The sequence below is a fragment of the Plecotus auritus genome (genome assembly GCF_963455305.1).
Source record: "Plecotus auritus genome assembly, chromosome: 11".
Taxonomy (NCBI): Eukaryota; Metazoa; Chordata; class Mammalia; order Chiroptera; family Vespertilionidae; genus Plecotus; species Plecotus auritus.
In genome coordinates, this window is record NC_137777.1 from 9,845,309 (window position 1) to 9,866,294 (window position 20,986).

Below are 20,986 nucleotides of genomic sequence, written 5' to 3' on the forward strand. Positions count from 1 at the left end.
CAGTCCGCAGGCCGACGCTCTATCTACAGGCAAACTGGCTAGGGCTGTTTATTATTTTATACACAAACCTGACTGCAGTAGAAGTTTATGCTAAGACTTGCATTAAAAGTTCTGGCCTTAGGAAATATCATGAAGAGTCAAAATTCCTTTAACACAAATTTATCTTGCTTTGGCTTTTCTTAAACAGAAGACATATCTGAATTACAGAATGTTTAAATGTGTGCCTATTTGTCCAGTTTTATAATAGCAGCTTAAATTTTGATGATTAATGTTGGCCAGCTCTTTTATATGACCAGTGGCTGAAGGTTAATACGGATATTTGAAAGGAGCAGGTAGTGTTCAGAGCCTTTGCCCTCCTCCTTGTATGTTCTTTATCCTCCTCATTCTGCAGGAGCATATGCTTGTATTACCACTGTCCAGTAACACCTCCCGTTGGTTCTTTGAAGAGTCTCAGGTTCCTTAAGAGATAAGGAGAGAAACAGTGACTGTTGTAGGAGGGCACGTTCCTGCTGCACTCTTTCGTTGGTGCTTTTAGAGTACAAAGTAGTTGAATATAATTTCTCAGACATTTCATACGGGTGTCTCCATTTCTCTGTTTATTAATATTGTAGTTTAAATTTATGTTTTTAGCCAAGGTTTTTATTCTGTTTTCAAAGTTTTAATGCTTTATTCAGCTGTTTTTCAGCTTCCTACAAATAATTTGTTTTTTACCTTGATCTCGGATTTCCCTCAGAATGAAATAGAAGAACTATATTTTGTGGTCAAGGAAGTGCAGCCATTATAACTTCATCCTTGAGAAAATAGGAGTATGGCTTTTCAGTGGTTAAATATTTAGTACTTTTATGTTCCAGGAATGGTGTTTGATGGTATGGCTACAAAGATCAGACGTACCCTGCCCCACTCGGACATGTACCAAATAAAATAAGAGCAGGACTCTGTAAAGGCTGGTTTCTGGGCTCGGGGAGAGAGGCTGGTGGGAGTCCTGCTATGTAACAGTAGCAGTGCTGAGGGCACGTGGGAGCCAACTTTGTGCAGCCCTGTTAGCTTCTTTTACGTTTCTGCCAGCAAAGTGAGCTCTGGCCTCCATATTTTCACCCTTGTCACATATGTGTATTGATGAGCATGCTAGCTAGCCTTGACATTTTGTTGTCAATGACATCTTAGAGCAGGGGTGGGCAAACTTTTTGACTCGAGGGCCACAATGGGTTCTTAAACTGGACCGGAGGGCCGGAACAAAAGCATGGATGGAGTGTTTGTGTGAACTAATATAAATTCAAAGTAAAGGAGCGGAGGGGAGAGCAAGAGAACCCTCCGCTCTTTCGGCTCCGCGGGCCGGATAGAACAGCCGAACGGGCCGGATCCGGCCCGCGGGCTGTAGTTTGCCCACGGCTGTCTTTGAGTCTTAGTTGAAGTATGGGATATTCCTAAGACTTTATGTTTTACTACTATTACTATAGTGAAAATATATCATATTTAGTGTTGATTTGGCAAGAAAACAATGTTTTTAAAATGTATCAAACTTTCAGAAAGGTTTCCAAATAAAAAATAGTATCAGAACACTGCTATACCCTTTACCCAGATTTACATATTGTTAACATTTTAAAACATTTTATCCCATTTGTTAATCATTTGTACTGCTCACTCACGTCGGTACATGAGCTTGTTCTCTCTCTATATATATTTTTTCTGAATCATTTTTTAGTGTAAGTTATATACATCGTGGCCCTTTGTCCTTAAATACTTTAGTGAGTATTTCCTAAGAATAGGGACATTCTATTATATAACCAAAACAGTTATGACTTGAGTAAATTTAACTTTGATATAACACTTTTAATCTAATTTTCCAATTATATTCCAGTTTTGTCAGTTGACCCAATAATGTTCACTGTAGTGTTTTTTCCCTCCAGTATAGGATCCAGTATAAGGTCAGGTAATATTTGTCTTATCTCGTAAGCCTATTTTAATCTGGAACATTTCCACAGCCTTCCTTTCTTTTCTATGACATTGCCTTTTCGAAGAGGATAGCCCCTCCAATTGTTTTTAATAGAACATTACTCATTTTGGATTCATCTGATGTTTTCTCAGGTTGTGCTTTCTTGGCCATAATACTGCATAGACAATGTCTTCTTCTTAGGGTGTCATATCTGGAGGCATATATATTTTTTTAATATATTTTATTGATTTTTACAGAGAGAAAGGGAGAGGGATAGAGAGTTAGAAACATCGATGAGAGAGAAACATCGATCAGCTGCCTCCTGCACACCCCCTACTGGGGATGTGCCCGCAACCAAGGTACATGCCCTTGACCAGAATTGAACCTGGGACTTTTCAGTCCGCAGGCCGACACTCTATCCACTGAGCCAAACCAGTTAGGGCTGGAGGCATATTTTGTACATCTGTACCTTATGGGCATTGTTAATTTTCATCATCCAGTCAAGATGTTGCCTGGTTTTCCCACTGTATAATTATAATTCTCCTGGCAACTACAAGACAATGCAAATATCCTATTTCTCATTAATTTCCCCTGAAACGTAGCATTTATTGATGGTTCTTGTCTGATTCAGTCTTTACTATTATGATTGCAAAATGCTCGTTTTTCAATTCTAATACTCTGAGTACATTTACCATTTGGCAGTAACCAAGATATCCCACTCTCCTATATTTATTTATTTGTCTATTAATTATTGTTATAAACTCATGAAATCCTATTTTTTTTCAGTAGTTTATAGTTCGTTACTAAACTTAATTATTTTGGTGTTCAAATAGTCCCAGATTTGGACAGTGGGAGGCCCTTTCAAACTGCCTCCCATAATTTTTTTTTTAAAATATATTTTATTGATATTTCACAGAGAGGAAGGGAGAGGGATAGAGAGCCAGAAACATTGATGAGAGAGAAACATCGATCAGCTGCCTCCTGCACACCTCCCACTGAGGATGTGCCCACAACCCAGGTACATGCCCTTGACCGGAATCGAACCCGGGACCCCTCAGTCCGCAGGCCGACGCTCTATCCACTGAGCCAAACCGGTTTCGGCTGCCTCCCATAATTTTTTGAGTGTTTTCTATTTTCTGGAACAATAAGATGCTCTAGGGATCATATTAACTCTCCCTTGCCCAACTCTGGAAATTGCTCATTTCTCTGGATTCCTGTTTCTTTGGGAGAAATGCTTTTAGAGACTGAGACCTGGGCACAAGGTATGTTCTTTTCTACTAGAGTGTCTTCACTTACTGAAGTAGCACTGTGCCTTGCAGATTATTTCCTTTGGAGTTTGAGTTACTCTTTTCCTTTTGGGTAAGTGGTTATTTTTATTAATTAGAATCTTCATCCTATGGAAAGAAGTTTGCATGTAATAAGTAAGCATAGACGTCAGGGTGCATCATATAACAGAAGCTTGGGTATTTAATTCTTGTTTGTCTTTGAAAGTGGAATCATTAAATTACTAATAGTATAATAAAAAAGACAGATTAGTGGAAAAGTTTTAGATATATTATCTTTACTTGGAAATATTTTCTAGGGACATTTTCTTTTTTCCTGGTATTTCTTGAACACAGCTGTTTTTTTGGTGGTGAGTTATTACAAATGTTCTCTTACCGAGTTTTGTATTTGGTTTGTTTATTTTTATTCAGGTCTGCAGAAGTCATTTCTAGTGCTTTCTAAAAATTTACAATACTCTTCTTTTTTTTAGGCTGTCAAAAGACATAATCTGACTAAAGGATGGCTTATGAAAATCATTGATGAAAGAGTAAGTTGAAATTGCTCAAGTCTTTAATTTTTCTTCCTTTTTAATCTTTAAACTAATTTTTCATCAAAATTTGAGTAGTTATACACATACCTTTATCTACACCCAGTACTTAGATCTCTGTCCAAAGAGTAGAGGGAACAAGGAAAGTTTGATGGTTCTAGTGGATGGAATCCTATGCAAGTTCTTAGAACTGAGTTCTATTCTAGTTCCCACAAATTGCTCAATGACCTGGGCTAACCTGTGTAATCTTTCTGATATATTGTTGGCTCAGTGTCCTCATTGGCCTGATGTTTATAACTGTTGCCATGAAAGTGCAAGTTTACTTAACTTTATGTGGATATAATCTGTGAGTAACCATAAGCTATAGTAATAATAATATAAGCCAAAATGAGATGGTGGCTTCAACATTAAGAAAAATTGCTCGCCCTAACCGGTTTGGCTCAGTGGATAGAGCGTCTTGCCTGCGGACTCAAGGGTCCCAGGTTCGATTCCGGTCAAGGGCATGTACCTTGGTTGCGGGCACATACCCAGTAGGGGGTGTGCAGGAGGCAGCTGATCGATGTTTCTCTCTCATTGATGTTTCTAATTCTCTGTCCCTCTCCCTTCCTCTCTGTAAAAAATCAATAAAATATATTTAAAAAAAAAAGAAAAATTGCTCAGTTGACCTATAGAGTTAATTAGCACTAAGAAAAAAATTTTTTTTAAATATATTTTGTTGATATTTTACAGAGAGGAAAGGAGAGGGATAGAAAGCCAGAAACATCGATAGCTGCCTCCTGCACACCTCCCACTGGGGATGTGCCCGCAACCAAGGTACATGCCCTTGACCGGAATCGAACCCGGGACCCTTCAGTCCGTAGGCCGACGCTCTATCCACTGAGCCAAACCGGTTCCGGCAAGAAAATTATTTTTTCAGATGTCCTGGTTTTATGACATTAAGAAAATTGGAGAACTTAAGACAGAGATAGCTTTCCTGTTTAATGGAATAATAATACTTGGCATTTGTAGGGAGAGATATTTAAAAGTAAAGGACTGGGCTCAATCTCCCTTCATAGATTCAATGCAGTGCCTATAAAAATTCCAGCTAGCTTTTTTACAGAAATTGACGGAGCTGATCCTAAAATTCTTATGCAAATGCAAGGGACCCAGAATCACCAAAACAATCTTGAAAAAGAAGAACAAAGCTCCAGGACTCATATTTCTTGATTTTGAAACTTAACTACAAAGTTACAGGAATCAAACTGTGTGGTATTGATATAGCATAGACATATAGATCAATAGAATAGAATTGAGAGTCCAGCAATAAACCCATATATTTATAGTCAATTGATTTTTGACAAGGGTGTGAAGATAATTCAATGGGGAAAGAATTTGTTTCAACAAATGTTGTTGGAACAACTGGTTAGCCACATACTAAAGAATGAATTTGGACTCCTACCTCACACCATATACAAAAACTTACTCAAAATGGATCAAAAACCTAAATGTAAGACTTACAATTGTAAAACTCGTAGGAGAAAGCATAGGCATAAGTTTTTGTGACTTTAGGATGGGCAGTGATTTCTTAGATATGATAACAAAAGCACAAGAAATTAAATATATAATTGGACTTATCAAAATTAAAAATTTAAGGAAGTTAAAAGACAGTTCATAAAATGGAAAAGAGTATTTGCCAGTTATATATTTGATAAGAGACTAGTATCTAGAATATGTGAAGAATTCTTAGACCTAACACTAAAAAGACAGATAATCCAGTTTAAAAATAGGCAAAGGATCTGAGTAAACATTCTTTAAGTAGATATACCACTGACCAGTAAGCACCTGAAAAGATGTTCAGTATGTTTTCATTAGGGAAATGTAAATAAAAAACAATGAGATACTGCCTCACACTCATTGGGATATATGTAGATTATAATAAAAAAGATATTGGTGAGAATGTGGAGGAATTGGGATCCTTCATACATTCCTCATGGAATGTAAAATGGTACAGCTGCTTTGAAAAAACAGTTTTTCAAAAATTAAACAGAGTTTACTATAGAGCCAGCATTTTACTCCTAGGTTATATACCAAGGGAAATGAGAATATATGTCCACACAAAAATTTTATACAATGTTTATAGCAGCATAGTCCAAAAATGGGAACAACTCATAGTCTATCAATGAATGAACAAAATATTGTATATCCGTACCATGGAATATTGTTTATAATTTCTTCAATTAAAAAGAATGAAGTACTGATAGAAGCTTAGACATGTATGAACCTTGGTAACCTGCTAATTGAAAGAAACCAGATACAAAAAGCCACATGTTGTGTCATTGTGTTTTTATAAAATGTCCAGAACAGACAAATCCATGGAAACAGAAGGTAGATTCGTGGCTTGTCAGGAGATGAGGGGAAGGGAAATGGGAAGTGACTGCTTCATGGATATGGATTTCTTTTTGGTGATGAGAACATTCCGGCTCAGTGGATAGAACCTCGGCCCACAGACTGAAGGGTCCCAAGTTCGATTCTAGTCAAGAGCATGTTCCTTGGTTGCAGGCTCAAACCGGGGCCTGTGCAGGAGACAGCCAGTCGATGTGTCTCTCTCTGTCTCTCCCCCTCCCTTCCACTCTGTAAAAACCAGTGGAAAAATATCCTCAGGTGAGGATTACAAAAAAAAAAAAGGAAAACATTCTGGAATTAAGTAGTGGTGATAGTTGCATAACTTGGTGAATATACTAAAAACCACTGACCTAATATATTTTAAAAAGGTAAATTTTATGGTATATGAGTTATGTCATTTTTTTAAATATAAAAGATTTGGACATATTTCTTTTCCCCTGGAATCATTGCTGGTGTCAATATTTTCTGATTAAAAAGAAGAGGAAGGATGTATCACCTTGAAAATGAGTCTTTGTTAATGTATTATTATAAAAGTGGCTAGCTTTTACTAGGATTTACATTTTTTTGTTTCTTGAATAGAGTGAATAGAGTTGTGTTCAGTTCATCAATCCTGTTACTTTATTGAGCACTAGAGGCCCAATGCACGAAATTCGTGCAAGAGTAGGCCTTCCTTCCCCCAGCTGCTGGCACCGGGTCCCTCTGGCACCCAGGACCCGGGCTTCCCTCCAACTGCTGGCAGGCACCCAGGACCTGGGCTTCCCTGGCAGAGGGAGGGAATATCTATGTTTTCCGATGGTCTTAGGCGACCCTGCTTTAGAGCCTAAGATCATTGGAAAACACAGATATTTACATTACGATTCATTAACAGTAGCAAAATTACAGTTATGAAGTAGCAACGAACATAATTTTATGGTTGGGGGTCACCACAACATGAGGAACTGTATTAAAGGGTCGCGGCATTAGAAAGGTTGAGAACCACTGGTCTAGAACATGCATGCAGAAGGGATGAAATGGTTACTCCATCTCAATTGAGAATGGTCCAATGTTATTTTATCCTATGCATATAACTGCTCATATCATTGAAAAGACTATAGCAGCAAATAAATGGGAAGTCCTTCCTTTTCCTAGGCACCTTTTTTTTATTGAGAGCATGGGCTTAACAGTCAAAATGTGTGGTTTAGCCCTGACCGGTTTGGCTCAGTGGATAGAGCGTCGGCCTGCAGACTAAAAGGTCCCAGGTTCGATTCCGGTCTAGGGCATGTACCTTGGTTGCGGGCACATCCCCAGTAGGAGGTGTGCAGGAAGCAGCTGATCAATGTTTCTCTCTCATCGATGTTTCTAACTCTCTTTCCCTCTCCGTTCCTCTCTGTAAAAAGTAAATAAATAAATAATAAAATATTTAAAAAAAAAATGTGTGGTTTGAATCCTATCTCCACCATTTATTGGCTACTAGAGGCCCGGTGCACGGCATTCGTGCAGTGGGGAGGGTCCCTCAGCCTGGCCTGTGCCCTCTCGCAGTCCAGGACCCCTCAGGGGATGTCCGCCTGCTGGTTTAAGCCCGCTCCATGCTCATGGCTGGCGAGCGCAGTGGCAGTGGTGGGAGCCTCTCCCGCCTCCACAGCAGAACTAAGGAACAGCGAGCCCGGCTTCTGGCTGAGTGGCACTCCCCCTGTGGGAGCGCACTGACCACCAGGGGGCAGCGCCTGCGTTGAGTATCTGCCCCCTGATGGTCATTGTGCATCATAGCGACCAGTCATTCCACTGTCCAGTCAATTTGCATATTAGGGTTTTATTACATAGGATGCGACCTTAGAAATATTACTTAATGTGTCCGTGACTCAGTTTCTTCATCTGCAAAATGGGAAAAGTATTATTTTGTTATCTTTGGGGGTTGCTAAGATTAAAAAGATAATGTCTAAAAATAATAATAATAAAAAAAAAAATAAATAGATAGATAATGTCTAGTGCTGAAGTAAGAGCTCAGTAAAGTCAGTTTTACATGATAACTTGGGCTTTCGAAGGAATTAAAAATTAAGCCAACCTATGTTCATGGTGATTTGTGCATTGAGATTAATCCTGAGGTATTTATTTTGAGGGGTGATTTGTAAAATTGAATATGTATAACTTTCATATCTTAATTTTATTTTAATCTTATTTTACTTTGTATTAAACAGTATATACTTAATATTTTTATTATTCAGTTCTTTTGGGCAAAAAATCGTGTCTTTATAAATTTTGATAATTCAGCAAACTTGATTTGCCTTTTGTTTGATTATAGGAAAAAAATTTGGATGATAAAGCATATCGTAATATCCAGGAACTGGAAAATTACGCCGAAAACACACAGAGTTCTCTTCTTTATTTAACACTAGAAATATTGGGTAAGTTGTGTTTTTTTTAAATTTCGTACTTCTCTTTTTCTGAATAAAACACGTTTCAGACTTCATGCTTTCATAATTTGACAGTCTAACCACTTTAACACTGAAGTTTTTCTTTTCATCATTTGTAAAGAAACAGCTATTTTTTTTTTTTTTTTGAGCAAGAAGGGGAATATGTGTATGTCTTTGGAGTGCAGACTAATCACAGTACTTAGGCTCTAATAAAAATACTTTAACCGTGGCCAGTTTGGCTCAGTGGATAGAGCGTCAGCCTGCGGATTTGATTTGGTCAGGGGCACATGCCCAGGTTGCGGGCTCTGTCCCCAATGGGGGGTGTGCAGGAGGCAGCTAATCAGTGATTCTCTCTCATCATTAATGTTTCTATCTCTCTTCCTCTCTGAAATCAATAAAAATATATTAAAAAAATACTTTAGCTATCTCATGGGAATGTCATAGTTAATAATCTGGTAATTGCTGATGTTTATTTTATTATTTTATTTTATATTAGTTAATTCTCACCTGAAAATATTTTTTCCATTGATTTTTTTTTTTTAGAGAGAGTGGAAGGGAAGGGGAGAGACAGAGAGAGAGAGAAAAACACATTGATGTGAAAGAGGCACATCGATTGGTTGCCTCCTGCACATGCCCTGACCGGGAATCGAACCCGAGATCTTTTGGTCACAGGCCGACGTTTCAACGTCTGAGCCAAACAGGCCAGGGCTGATGGTTTTTTAAGCCTCTAAGCTGGGAAGGTCTTATTGTAATGAGGATTGTAATGAGGAAATTACTTGGCACAAGGACAATAACATCAATTTGAAGAAGGTAATATATTTTTATGTCACCCTAAAGGAATAAATGTTATTTTATCCTATGCATATTGAATTTCCCAGGCCTGTTCTGCCTGCACATTCGGTGACATGTTTGCCAACACAATGAAAGGAGGGAGCAAAGAGCAGAATATACTTAAAGTGAGGTCGTATGGACATTGCACTGAGAAGAAAGGAAAGACTTGTGATGTTTTTCCATGATAGCCGATTACAATTCCAAATGTGTTCTTGGTGTGATATAGTCTGAGGAAAACTGATTTAAAAGTTCAAGTTCAGAAACCTTAGTAATCAGCTTGTTTTTGTGCCCATTTTACTCATATTTTTGTTCCACTACAGCTGTTGTTAATTACCATCCTATTGCATATTTTTCTAGGAGAGAGAGAGAGAGAGAGAATGTGTGTGTGTGTCTGTGTATATATACACAGCCACACATACACATATATGTACACATCCATATATTTTTAAAAACAAAATAGACATTATATTGTACTTACTGTTCTCTCACCTATTTTCAGATGTGAATGCATTAGGATAAACAATTAGTTTTATCTGTGTAGGTATTTCTCTTTGCTGCTTCTGTGGACTTACGCATTTAAAGAGCAGCCCTATTGATTACTTTTCAAAATCATAGGTATAAGGGATCTTCATGCAGATCATGCTGCAAGCCACATTGGAAAGGCACAAGGCATTGTCACTTGCTTGAGAGCAACGCCATATCACAGTAGCAGAAGAAGGGTGTTCCTTCCCATGGACATTTGTATGCTGGTAAGGCTATTATTTGTATGCTCGAATAATTTACCTTAGGAATATGAGAAGGATGTTATTTCTTGCCTCTTTACTTAGTCTATTCAAGTAACTGCTTTGAAATGAATGCATATTTCTTTCCAGCTCCTTGGTTATCAAGTGAGAATTTTTGCCAGGCATTTTAGGTCTCTGGTGGAGCTGTGAGTAAGAAAATCCGGAGAACCTCACTTGGTGGAGCTTCGTGTGGATGCTTACTCCCTTCCAAGCAATTACAGTAATTATTCCTACTGTTCAGCTTAGCCTGTTCTTTTTCATTTTATTTTATTTTTTAATTGAGGAGAGAAGAGAGAGAGAAAGAAACATTGGTTTGTTGTTCCATTTACTTAAGCATTCATTGGTGATTCTTGTATGTGCCCTGACCGGGGATCAAACCTGCAACCTTGGCATGTTGGGACGAGGCTCCAACCAACTGAGCTACCTGGCCAGGACCAGCCTGTTCTTTATTTTAGAGGAGGAAATAATCCTTAAGACAAGAATATTGTTTATGAGAACTTTTATTTTCTATATGAGATTCATTATTGTCTGTGCTTTTAAAACGTCTTATGTGTTTGTTTTCATGCTTGTGTATTTTTAAAAAATATATTTTTATTGATTTCAGAGAGGAAGGGAGAGGGAGAGAGAGAGAGAAACATCAATGATGAGAATCATTGATTGGCTGTCTCATGCACACCCCCTACTGGGGATTAAGCCTGCAACTTGGACATGTGCCCTTGACCTGAATCGAACCTAGGACTCTTCAGTCCGCAGGCTAATGCACTATCCACTGAGCCAAACCAGCTAGGGCTCTTGCGTGTGTATTTTTGTTCCACTACAGCTGTTGTTAATTACCATCCTATTGCATATTTTTCTAGGAGAGAGAGAGAGAGAGAATGTGTGTGTGTGTCTGTGTATATATACACTGCCACACATACACATATATGTACACATCCATATATTTTTAAAAACAAAATAGACATTATATTGTACTTACTGTTCTCTCACCTGTTTTCTTGAGCTAAGTTAGTTTTAAGTATGCTTTTTAATTGCTAATATAATATTTTTCAACACAGCATGGCGTTTCACAAGAGGATTTTCTACGGAAGAACCAAGATAAAAATATAAGAGATGTGATATATGACATTGCCAGCCAGGCACACTTGCACTTGAAGCATGTAAGTAGCCTTCCCTCCCCGCCCCCCAAATCATTTAGGAAACTGTCCTTTCTAGGTGTGGCTATTCCTAGAGCATGGTCATACTGTTCCCTACTTGGCAGACCATATTCCAACTCTCATTGAAATCCCAGTGGATTTATCTCAGGGGCTATTGTAAACTTTCTCCACTTTTAAAGAACACCGCTTTCTCCCTTTCAGCAAATGTGTGCCCCTTTACTGGGCTTCCTCAGGTGGGTTCCACTCTGATCGTCACTCACCATTTCTGTGTCTCGGGCGGCGTGTCCTTCTGCCTTGCAAGGCTGATGCCTCTCCTCCCTTCCCAGGACCTTGCGTCCTCAGCGGTCCCAGCTGGTGTTTTCAGTTGGCCTCTCCGATAACTTGTCTCTCTTGTCTTCTGGTTTGTTGCTGCTGCCTTCTGAAGTTATCGGCATCCTGTGGGCCCTCCTGTTTCTGATTTTCCGTCACAATTAACCTTTTTTGAATAAGTGGTCTGCATTCATTGTTACCTCTCAAGGCCCTCCCCGCCCTGATACTGTTCATGCTGTAATTTGGCTTTCATCCTGCTACTCTAATAATAATCACTAGTGAATAATCTCCTTTTGCCACATTTAAGAGTGTCTGATTTAGAGAAGGTGGATGTTATGTATGTACACACACACACACACACACACACACACACTCCAGAGGTAGAATCAACTAGACTTAATAACTGGATTGTAGCAGGATCAGGAAGAGGGGAAGTTGAAGGCTGCATAGAGTTCAAGTAGAGATGGTGATGGGGCCATTCAAAGACTGTAGTAAAAAAGCAGTGGTACACAAGGATCAGTAGACAGACTAGCTGCTGGACATCATTGAATAGAAGGGGATGAGAAGACATTCAGGGAGATGGGCTATTAGAGAGTGCAGGATTGTGACTCTGAAAGGAGATGAGAACTGGAGAGAGATAGATTGAGGAGCCATCCACATGGAAGGAACTGGTTAAAGCTCTGGGTTTGGATGTCGTTGTCCAAGGAGAATGTACATCCAGATAAGAGGACCTAGGGCAGAACCTGTGGCCCACCTCCACTCCTCAGGTGGAAGGAGAAAGGGCCGTTTATTAGGAAGAAGAAGGAAAGAATGATTAAAGAAGTAGGAAAACCGAGTCGGTGTGTTAGAAACCAAGGGAGGAACGAATTCCAAGAAGTGGGAATAGGAAAACTGTGCATGCTACAGGGAGATGAAGAGGAAAGAGGTAGGCAAATAGCAAATCGTGGATGGTTTTGAAGAGAGCAATTTTAGTAGACGGGTAAACGGGGTAGGGGTGAAGATGTGAGTCAGGAAGCAGAGGTGGTATCTGACCGTGTACACGAAGGCCTGGAAACGGGTGGGCTTGGTGAGAGCAGGTGGGCATCAGCCTGAGAGCCTCGGGGATTCCTAGTCCAGAGAAGTAGGGAGGTGAGTTAGATGAGGTTAGTCGAGGTGTGGAGGCCGCTGAATCCCAAGATGCGTAGTTGAGACTTGATCTATCAGGGGCATACGTTAAAGAAAATAAAAATAAAACAGTGACTTAGGAACATTAAATTGGCTGGCTGTGTGGAATGAATTAAAGGTTGGGGAACACAGAGGCAGAACGATCAGCTAGGAGGATCTTACATTCCTCTAAACAGGAGATAATGACCATGTAAGCTGGGAGGTGCTGGGACTTGTTAACACAAGTCTTTCTTCATTTACCCCAAACCACAGAGCTAGAGGGTCAAAGTTACAGGATATTATAAGGCAGCTGGAAAATGCTAAAGTCAACTTGTAAGGAAGAATGGAATTCTTAATAGAGTCCTTTTTCCTGAGTCCTTTAGGCTTAAGAAATTAATTGTAATCTGCAGGAGTGAGAGCTGTTTTCTTGCTTTTGAGAGAGGCCCTGGCTGTGTTGTTAAACGACTGGTGTTGCTTTGTGTTCACTTTCTGAGGGAGAGTGTTTATTTCCAGAAATATTTATATTCCAAACCAGTTTCCTTTTGTCTTCCTTCTTAGGCTAGGTCCCTCCACAAAAGTGTTCCTGTGAAGGCATTTCCTGCCTTTCTTCAGACGGTAAGTAGATTAACAGGGAAGGCTGCTTAATGAATGGAGCAGGTGTATGTGAGGTTTTTCTGCTTCATGAGGTTCAAATGCACGTCTTTAGTTTGGAGGCTTAATTTTTGTTTCTTTTCCTTGTGGTGAGTTTCTTAGTTGCCTTCCACCTTAGGCAGTGGCCATGCCTGTGTTTCTCAGAGGCCAGTGAGTAGAGCAGCAGTTTGAATCTGCTTTGCCTTTCACTAGCCGTGAGGGTTTTAGGTCCGTAACCGCCATGTTCCTCAGTATACTCGTGGGTAAAATGGGAATCATATGGGACGCTATCTTGTAGGGTTGTTAGGTTACTTATAGCTATATAAGTATTACTTATTATTCTAGTAATATTTTCTCCACTGCGACCATACTGTAGCATTGGCTCCCGAGCAGCGTGGCTCATGGACCAGTACTGAGCTGCCACATCAGAATAACCTGGGAAAGCTTTGCAAACATACACATTCCTGGGGTCTTCTTACTAAATAAGACTTGGATTGAGGAGGGGGGATTCCTAGGAGAAACTGTGATTTTTTTTTTTAATAATTATTTTAAAAATATATTTTATTGATATTTTACAGAGAGGAAGGGAAAGGGATAGAGAGAAACATCGATGAGAGAGAAACATCGATCAGCTGCCTCCTGCACATCTCCTACTGGGGATGTGCCCGCAACCAAGGTACGTGCCCTTGACCGGAATCGAACCTGGGACCTTTCAGTCCACAGGCCGACGCTCTGTCCACTGAGCCAAACCGGTTTCGGTGAAACTGTGATTTTAAATTAATAAGTTCCCCTGATGCTTCTGATGGGTAGCCAGATTAGGGAATCATAGTTGAAAATATATAAAGAAATGAGAACAGCTTCCAATTGTTTAGCACCTCTTACGGACAGGCTCTGAATTAGGTCATTTCACACATTATTCCTAATCATCCTTAGGCATGGTTTACTTCATTTCATAGGTAAAAACCAAAGTTCAAAATTTGTGATCTTTAAAAATTGAAAACTCATGCATTCTCTATAATACCAAACATATATTCTACCTTTTCCCAAAAAATATATTTAAAGATTCATTTTTATCCTTTCAGATCTTCTGTCCTAGGTCTCAGATCTGAGTGTTCACAATCATTTTATTTCTTTACTGGGTTTACTTGATACAAAAGTAATACGTTAATAGTTTAGATGTTCACATCATATTAGATGAGGCAAAGGAAGAAATAAGAATCCTCTCACAATTCCATCATTTCCAGAGAGAGTCTGTTTATCTTTCTGGACTTTTTATGTCCATATAATTACATATGTATCTTTTGTATAAATGGGGTGTTAAGCATTTCCTTCTGTGTGAACATATACTGTTCTATAACACCATTTTTAACGGTTATTTGTTTATTAGGTCTTAATGCTATTTGATGATGCACCATCACCTGTTTTTAACTTACTCTTTAAGTTCTGATGAAGGCCAAGGACTTCGTCTGTTTTGTTCACTTTTGTGAATAATGTTCTTAACTCTGGATGCCATTTAGAAACACTGGGGGAACTTAAAAAACAAAGCAATGTTGGGCCCCTCCTCAAACCAATTAAATGACAATATCTAAGCATTTGGATCCTGACACTGATACTTTTTTAAAACTCCCCTGGTAATTGTGAAGTGCAACTAGCCTGAGAACTACTACCTTAGACTAGTGAACAGTCCCTGGACCAGCAGTATCCATCTTACCTGGGAACTTGTTTGAAATACAGACCATGGGCCCCACGGCAGACCTGGGGCTGGCGCCCAGCTCTGTCTGCATCTGTGCCAGGAGAAACCGGAGGGACCCCATGGCCATTCCTGAAGGACTGCTAATGTCCTGTGTACTCATTCCAGCTGGGACTCATCTCTTCTCTTACTGCTTTATAATTGGGGCATCTGTGAATTATTTTGTTCAAAGAAAAGGTTTTTGCTCTTTAAAAACTATGTGAAAATGACTAGTCTAGGCCAGTGATCGGCAAACTCATTAGTCAACAGAGCCAAATATCAACAGTACAACGATTGAAATTTCTTTTGAGAGCCAAAAACTGACTTCTGCGCATGGGCCACGAAGTTTCAATCGTACTGTACGTGCGCGCCCGCATGTGGTATTTTGTGGAAGAGCCACACTCAAGGGGCCAAAGAGCCCGCATGTGGCTCGCGAGCCGCAGTTTGCCGACCACGGGTCTAGGCTATAGTATACTCTTCTTCATAGGTAAAGCTTTAATATGCCATATTCAGAAATTGTAATGTCTTTGAGAGTTTTTAGTGAATTGTTATATCGAACAATTTATTTACCATTAGCCAAACTTTCCTTTGAACCAAATCCTAATTTGTGAATGCCCAGTTGAGGTCACATTTCATCTGTATCTTAATAGAATTTTCTAATTATAAAAGAAATAACATTCTTAGAGATTTGGACAACATAAAAATAATATTAGAAGAAAATAATTATCACCTATAATTCTAGGACACAGAGACAAACCACTATTCTGTTCTTTTTTTGTCATGAATTTTTGTGTATAGTTGAAATCACACTTATACTTCAGTACCTTACTTATCAAGCATTTAACCACATCATTAAAATATTTATAAATATAATATTTAATGGCTGTATAATATCCTATTATGTGCCTGTACCTTAATTTCATCAGTTATCCTATACTAGAGGCCCAATGCACGAAATCTGTGCAAGAGTAGGCCTTCCTTCCCCTGGCTGCCAGCACCAGCTTCCCTCTGGCACCAGGGACCCGGGCTTCCCTCTGGCTGCTGGCAGGCACCCAGGACCCGGCTTCCCTTGCAGCCCTGGCTTGGTCCGGAAGGTTGTCTGGAAGGACATCCGGTCTAATTAGCATATTACGCTTTTATTATTATAGATAATAAAAGACTAATACGCAAATTGCCCCTTGACCAGGAGTTCGACCAGGGGGCAGGGCTGGCCGGCCAACTGCCCGTGGCCCCTCCCCCTGGATGGTCCCACCCCCTATTGGTCTCCCCACCCCAATCGGGGTGGGCTGGCCAGACCCCACCCATGCACAGATTCGTGCACTGGGCCTCTAGTTTCTTATAACTAGGTATTATAAAACTACTAGAGGCCCAGCACGCGAGTAGCTCGCTTCTGCTTGCCTCAGCTGGCTGCCCCGCCCATCGCTGCTCGTAGCTCTCCGCCGCTAGTAGTTCGCGCCCGCCCTCCGCCGCTTGTAGCTCTCTGCTGCTAGTAGCTCACGCCCCGCCCTCCACCGCTAGTAGCTCTCAGTCACTAGTAGCTTGCGCCCCACCCCGCCCACTGTGAGAGCCACTGCTCGTTTATGATAAGATTAAATCACAGGCCTTTTATGATATAGATTAAAGTGAGCATAATAGAATTCTTAGAGATGGAAAGTTGATTGCAAGATATCTATATATATAAAAGCCTAAGTGACCTTACGACTGAACGACCAGAACAACCGGTCGACCAGTCACTATGATGCACACTGACCACCAGGGGGCAGACGCTCAATGCAGGAACTTCCCCCTGATGGTCAGTGCACTCCCACAGCCAGCCAACCTCCCTCGGTCCCTCCCCCCAGCCAGTATACTCTGTGCACGAATTTTGTGTACCGGGCCTCTAGTTAAGTGATTAAAAAAAGCAGATTACAGAACATTATTCTTCCTCCAAATAGTTATCCTGAATTTTGTATTTATTATTATTTTGCTTTTATTTTGAAAAAACTTTTCCCATTTTATGTATTTCTAAACAGTATGTTGCTTACTTTTGTTTCTGAGGTTTATAAAAATGGGTCATTTTGTTTGTCTTTTAGGTTACACACGTTTCTAAAATTTACTCATATTATTGCATACAGTTATTGTACATGTATTTTACTGCAACATAATATTTCATTGTGTGAAGTTTATTTTTTTTTTGTCAAAGAATTTCTGGGTGTTTTGCTTATATAACACAAGGCAGTTGCTCACATTCATGCACATATCTCCTGATATATATATATATATATATATATATATATATATATATATATAAAAGTTTAAGGTTTAAAAGTAGATATTGAATTTATATATATGTACATTCATCCTATATAATCAAAGCCTAATATGCTAAGTGTCCGGTCATCTGGTCAGTCGTTCAGTCAAAGTGTAATATGCTAATGATATGCTAAGGCCTCTCAACAGCTCCCTATGATGTGCGCTGGCCACCAGGGGGCAGATGCTCTGACCAGTAGGTTAGTTTGCTGCTGGGCCTGGACAATCGGGACTGAGTGAGATGGGCCGGACACGCCCTGGAGTCCTCCCATGGTCCCTCCCCGGCTGGCCAACCTCCTGCATCCCTCCCCGGCCCCAATCGTGCACCGGTGAGGTCTCTCAGCCTGGCCTGCGCCCTCTTGCAATTGGGACCCCTTGGGGGATGTCAGAAAGCCAGTTTTGGCCCGATCCCTCAGGGCAGGCCGAGGGACCCCACTGGTGCACGAATTCGTGCACTAGGCCTCTAGTCTGTATATAAGTGTATAGGAAAAAATCCAATCCTTTTTGTTTTCTTTTTCTCATCTGTATACTCTAGAGCAGTGGTCGGCAAACTGTGGCTCGCGAGCCACATGTGGCTCTTTGGCCCCTTGAGTGTGGCTCTTCCACAAAATACCACGTGCGGGTGTGCACGTACAGTGCGATTGAAACTTTGTGGCCCATGCGCAGAAGTTGGTTTTCGGCTCTCAAAAGAAATTTCAATCGTACTGTTGATATTTGGCTCTGTTGACTAATGAGTTTGCCGACCACTGCTCTAGAGAATCCATAAGCATGATCTCTGGATCACACAGGTTGTGCTGAGGAACTCTAGGGGGAGCTGCACACGGGACTGAGATGGGAGTGGTGCCTTTGGAAGTGTTCAGTACAAAACTACGTGGTTTCTCTGTATAAGAAAGTTATAATAATTTGTAAGTTAGTAAAAATAAGTGAGAACCACAAAATAACAACATTGCCATTGTCAGAGTTTTCCAACCTCACTCCCCCATCACAGTGAAAGTTTTGTCAAGTTTTGTGTGATGGGGGAAGCATGGGTGACATTTGTAGGGACCTGTGATTGTTCTCCTTAGGTGCAAATCATTTTCATGCAAGAGCATGGAGACCCATTAAACTTTTTCACAATATAATCTTTTAAACAGCTTGAGTTTTTCCTCATGATACAATGCATTTTGCGGGCGTGGTGTTCATTCTCCTTGATTGAAACATCCCTTTTGTATTCTGCAGTCTAGTAATAAAACCTGGTAAACTGTAATTTCTCTGATCTTTTACATTTTGACCAGAACAGTATAAATTATTATCAGAATTGACTTGATATTTTCAGTACTAGCTCTATGATACTGTTTCACTGGCCTAATAGAAACTTCTTAGAAGATGTCTTTATTTTCTCTCTCCCTTTTAAAATTCTCATTTAAATTCTTAGTATATTAAAGACCACCTCAGGGAAACTAAAATAGCCTAAATACTGATAATGTTTCTTTAGTTTATTTTAAAGACTTAATCATCCTATGGTCTAGTGACCATTTTTCTCTTTTTCCAGGTTGCTCTGGAGGACTATTTAAAGAAAATTCAACGAGTGAATTTTGATATATTCCACCCATCTTTACAGCAGAAGAATACATTACTTCCGTTGTCTTTGTATATTCAGTCATGGAGAAGAAGATACTAAAAATAATCTCAAGGCACTGATAATAATTTATTTGTATTAGTTTTACAAAAGTATACTAGTTAGGGTTCTTGTTTATAAACAGCAGGTACTGACTGTTTACTTAATGCAAAAATGAATTTATTGGATGGGTGTGAATAGCTTACAGAATTGATGAGAAATTACTGTGGGGCTTGGGGGCCAAAACATTATTGAGATTCTGCTTCAGACACTGCCATTGTCTCCACCAGCCCAGACAGTGTCTACTGCCCCATCCCTGTCAGGTGGAGCCATGCTGCACCACCAGGGGGCAGAGAGAAGAATGTCTCCTCCCTCCCTCACCCTGGGGGGAAGGGGAGCGACCACGTAGTGCTGGCTTTGCATTTGGAGAGCCAGAGCTCATTGCCAGTACAGGTGTGAAATGAGTTTGTTTAGGGGTCCCAGAGAGTGAAGTTAATGCTTGAGGAGTGTCAATCACTATGTTGAGGGTTTTTATCCCTAATACTAGAGGCCCTGTGCACGAAATTCGTGCAAGAGTAGGCCTTCGCAGCCCCGGCTGCCTGGACCCTTGCAGCCCCGGCTTCGTCTGAAAGGACGTCCGGATGGTCGTTCTGTTGTTTGGCCATCAGTCGATTTGCATATTACGCTTTTATTATAGATTTCATCTTTACAACCCTGTGAAATTTTATCCATGATGATAAAATAACTTCTGTAAGGTAAGACAGTTGGCTGTCAAGAGCTGGAACCCTATTTCAACTTCAGGTCTGGCTGATTTGAAAGCTTTTACTTTTTTGCTAACCCCACTGCTTCACTCTCTCTCATTCTGTATTGTGGTCATGAACAAAGTTGTATTCATAAAGTGTATTAATGTGAAGTATATTAGCACAATTATATTGAACATTCATTAGGGAATACTGCATTTTTAAAAACGTGTATACTAGTTGATCTTCCCATTGACAAGCTTGGGCTACATACTTTCATCAGTGTTCTCATTTGATCTTTAAAACACTATGAAAGAATATTTTGGTATTTAAAATATAAAATACACACTAGTTGCAAAAACAAAATTGTTTGTATTGCTGGTAATGGCAGATCTAGACTCTGAGTGAGTCCCTGACTCCTAAGGCCAGGATTATGCCACAGTTTCCTTTTCCTGTCTTCAGTGGTCGTCTCCTGTCCGTTCATACCTCCCATGTTCTGTTCCATATCCCATCTCTCTTAAGCCTTTGGTTTCAGCTATGGATTAGTGCCTAATACAACCGTGAGTTAATGATGGCTTGTTCTTTGGCCCAGCCAGCGTGGCTCAGTGGTTGAGCATCGGACTGTGAACCAGGAGGTCACATGCCCAGCTTGTGGGCTCGATCCCCTGTGTGGGGCATGCAGGAGGCAGCCGATCAATGATTCTCTCTCATTATTGATGTTTCTATCTCCCTCTCCCTTCGCTGAAATCAATAAAAAAATATTTTTTAAAAAAATACTTTTTTTTGCAAATAAAACTTAAACTGAGAGCTGCTTGTGCGTAAGAATACATTGTTTTGTTCATCTTGGTATGCCCAGCACCTAGAATGGCTTCTGATTTAGAGCAAGTAGAGGTTAATAAATGTATAATTGAATGAATGTGCAGTGTGATTGTGCTAAGTAGACTCTTAGTTGATCCTGATGCTGAAAGAATATCCTTGTATTTAAATCTGTGGCTTTATAGAGCCTTTTAGCTTATCTGAAAAAGGCAAGTACAAGGAAATGGGACACATTTCCTCGGGATTCTGAGTGATCCAGGGTTGAAGAGTTGGTTAGAGATAGTCTTTGTTAGCATTGTCTGTGGGTCTTCCTAGGTTCAATGTGGCAGCAATCGGCTGCTATGCATCTTGGTTCTTATCTAAGGACCTTAAAAAGAAGGGTTTAAACTCTATTGGATTACTGGATTTTTTTACTGGCTCAGAAGCCGGTTTACTAGTAAGTAAATAATTT

General features: G+C 40.1%; 1 protein-coding gene across 4 annotated transcripts in view; it reads left to right on the plus strand.

The window, feature by feature from the left end:
- NDUFAF6 (NADH:ubiquinone oxidoreductase complex assembly factor 6) overlaps nucleotides 1-20,531 on the plus strand; it is a 30,397-nt gene extending 9,866 nt beyond the window's left edge. For all 4 annotated transcript variants that reach the window (XM_080646185.1, XM_080646184.1, XM_080646187.1 and 1 more), the window contains 6 exons: nucleotides 3,687-3,743; nucleotides 8,404-8,506; nucleotides 9,962-10,095; nucleotides 11,184-11,285; nucleotides 13,293-13,349; nucleotides 18,914-20,531. In XM_080646185.1, the coding sequence (XP_080502311.1) occupies nucleotides 3,687-3,743; nucleotides 8,404-8,506; nucleotides 9,962-10,095; nucleotides 11,184-11,285; nucleotides 13,293-13,349; nucleotides 18,914-19,042 (582 nt within the window). In that variant the 3' untranslated portion in view covers nucleotides 19,043-20,531. The remainder of the gene's footprint in view (nucleotides 1-3,686; nucleotides 3,744-8,403; nucleotides 8,507-9,961; nucleotides 10,096-11,183; nucleotides 11,286-13,292; nucleotides 13,350-18,913) is intronic.
- The last annotated feature ends 455 nt before the right edge of the window (nucleotides 20,532-20,986 follow it).